General features: G+C 35.3%; 1 protein-coding gene across 1 annotated transcript; it reads left to right on the top strand.

Annotated features, from left to right (window-relative positions):
* The first annotated feature begins 571 nt into the window (after positions 1-571).
* Positions 572-2,674, top strand: LOC134300932 (uncharacterized). Its single transcript, XM_062985410.1, has 5 exons — positions 572-652; positions 733-764; positions 884-1,004; positions 1,655-1,828; positions 2,021-2,674. Exons 1-5 carry the CDS (start codon positions 650-652, stop codon positions 2,672-2,674), a joined length of 984 nt encoding a protein of 327 aa, XP_062841480.1. The 5' UTR covers positions 572-649.
* The last annotated feature ends 560 nt before the right edge of the window (positions 2,675-3,234 follow it).

Here is a 3,234-nt window from a genome sequence, read left to right as displayed (position 1 = left end):
CTGCAGGTTAGGGGCTCTATCTGCCACCACTGTAGAAGGTATGATGAATTCTGTTACATTAGGACACTTGTTGTGCACTTGTATTGACTACAAAATCACCAAGACCAATGTTTGCACAAATGTTTGCCAAAGAAGTGACATCTGACAATGATTAAATGGGACTTCAACCCCCTTTTGTGGCTTTGTCTCTTGTGGGAAGGCTTTCCACGAGATTTTGAATGGTATATGTTTGCCTACTCATTCAAAAGAGTATTTGTAAAGTCATACACTAAAGATGAGTAGGCTATTTTTACAAAATATGTGTAGTTTTTACTTAAGTTTACTTTGTGTGATATATTTTGTTACTTGACCTGAAATCATTCAGTGTCACATATGTAATTAAAGAAACAAGTGGAAACAGGGCAATTACTTTTTCACCCTGCTGTATATGACTAATGTGGGCTGATACTGGTTACTGGAAAACGAAACTCAAGCTGATCAGTGAATGAAGTTTTGAAGCAGGAAGGGTGTGGTGAATCACTCTAAAGCAACAGGGAAATACGTATAAAAATGCAGAGCTCAAACAACTGAGTACGTTCTAATCTTCAGCATTGTGACTGGAAGATTTTTTTCCCTCTGCTGAACAATACCAACAGAAAATACAAACCTAATGGTAAGATTTGTTTTTTAACAGGTATTTACAAACTGCTACATTTTTCTGTTCTAATGAAAGGTACTTTATCATTTCATCAGCAACCACAGAACAATGAAGACTCTAGGAGGAGGTAATACAAAGTGATTTTGCTTATTTCTTTTTGACTTGTTTAATCTATTAGTTAAAGGTTTAAAATCATGGCTGATGACTATCTGATTGACAGGCTATTCAATATTTTTCCTTCTTTAGAGAATTCAATTGGTCTCGTGAATATAAGAAAGAAAGCCTAAAATCATGTGGCACCTTGTTAATCAACTCCATACTGAAGCTGCCAATACAGGCAAATCAACTTAACAAACACATGGATGAGGTAGGTAAAAAATATTTTTATTGAAAATATTTTGTTCATATTTATTGTTTGAAATACAAACATACTACACGGTGTTATTTGTTTAGTACATACATGTGCATTTAACTTTATTTTAATCAATAACAAAAATAAAAAAAATAATTTAACCCCTGGCTAGGTTGACACCTCTCCTAATTATTAAGTTAAGCTATTTTAAATGCACCAATTGTTACTATGTGTTACTAGTTATAGCCACAACTGGGGGGCAGACTTTAACTTATGCCCATAGTTTATAAAACAAAATGTCCACATAATGTGTGTAATATATTGTGCTATGTAATTTCTATTTAATTCAATATTATATATTTTATATAACTGGTTAAGCATTACGATACATACTGGTGCAGTGTTTCTGACCTGTACTTGATCCTCACCATTGGTCACTGTCTGTTACCTTTCACCTCCCGAAAGTTTGCCAAATTGCCTAATCTAATTGCCCCTATGTGTGAGTGAGTGAGTGAGTGAGTAAGTTTATTGCCATAGAATGAATGTGTTAGTGTGGAATAAATTGATACCTCTATGTATTTCTGTCTAATTCATTAGTGGTGGAGAAGCAGATCTGTTAAATAACTCTGTATCTGATATATTTGCAACGATTTTGTTTCTTGTAGATGCTTCATAGCATTTTCTTCTTGGGGCACATTCATGAATTTAGCTTGCGACCTAAAGACTTTTTCCCGACTTTTACTTCTTATAAAAAGATGAAGAGCAATTTTCCTGAGCCATTCAAAAAGTACAACAATCACTTGCCGAGCCGTACTCCTTTTTCTGTTCTACTGAGCATGGTGAGTCAAAAGTGCATAGATTAACTTTCTTTAACTGTCTTTTATTTGCTTGTGTGCTGTCAAAACCTTTAAAGAGCAATTAAAAAAAAAAAAGTTTACACTCTGTGGTATGGTATAGTATGGTGTGGTATGGTATAGTATGGTATGGTATGGTATGATATCCCTGATGTGCAATGTTTTTGGTAATTTCAGATGGAGAAACTCTACTGCACTGAAGAGAGAATTATAGATGAACTTCTGCTCCTTCTGAAAAAACTGAATTTTCCAAACCCTCTTCACAAACCAGGAAATACATGCCAGCAATATTACACACTGGAGTCAACAGTAATCTGTGTGTGTTCTGGTTTGGGTCCTCAGAAATATTATGGAGCATCACTATCCTGCAAAGGAGAAGCTGCAAAGAGAATAATGATTGATGTGTCCTGCCTTAAAACATGGCACGAGTACGTAGCTCATGCAGTCATGTCATTTTATCCAGACGAAGCTTCTGGTGACACTATCACCTTCCCTCAGTCATTGAGATGCCAAGCATATTATAGAGATTGGTCGAAAAATGTTTATGAAAAAAGGCAGCCATGTTTAAACTGTAAGAACTTGTTTAATTTACAGAATGCAGAAACAAAGAGAAAGGATTATCCCTATGGGAACTGTGCTGAGACTGAGTGCCTGAGCAAACTACTGTTTAATGATCAGGCCATGCAAGAGGAGACAGAGATTAACAATCATACAGAAGAAAACCTAGAGTACCTCAGATATTTAACTAAAGAACGCTTGATCAAACATCTCAATAATGTTGGCATTAATGACATACTTTTTTATAAGCCAGAGCCAATTAGTTTTGATTGATTTTGCTCAGTGATCCAAATATAATTTTGAAATTTTAAGAAAGAATGGGCGCAAGGAAGAAATATTGGACAGGTTGCCAATTCATTGTAGGGCTCCCCCCACCTCAGACATTGTATAAATTCATGGATGAATATGACCCAGGTAAATGACATTTAAAAAAACATTGGTTAACTTGGGTGCCACTTGCCTGGTCAGACATACTACAGACACACATCTTCCTTGGCCAGTACAACAGAATTACAAAATATTGAAAATCCTTGATTGATAGAAATCTGAGAGCACTCCTCAAGATTTTTGGATCATTGTTTTGCAAATAGATCCATCATGAACCAATTTCTTTTAGATTCCTGGCAGGGGCATTTATGTTCATTTAGGTTCTTCTATGAAATCCATGCATCTGTACTAGGATTAGTATTAGGTGAGATTTTTTCATAAGCATTCCAAAAGGGTTAGTTGCCAAAATGCTCTGTTTTTGTTCCATGTGACAAAGGGTTCAGTTCCATTAGAGTTTAGTAAATTTCAGGTGCTTTAGTTTGTGTTTAATTAAAAGAAAAGGCTTT

Source organism: Trichomycterus rosablanca, chromosome 2 (assembly GCF_030014385.1).
Source record: "Trichomycterus rosablanca isolate fTriRos1 chromosome 2, fTriRos1.hap1, whole genome shotgun sequence".
NCBI lineage: Eukaryota > Metazoa > Chordata > Actinopteri > Siluriformes > Trichomycteridae > Trichomycterus > Trichomycterus rosablanca.
Note: the sequence above shows the minus strand (reverse complement) of the source record. Positions and strands in the feature narration are given on the sequence as shown.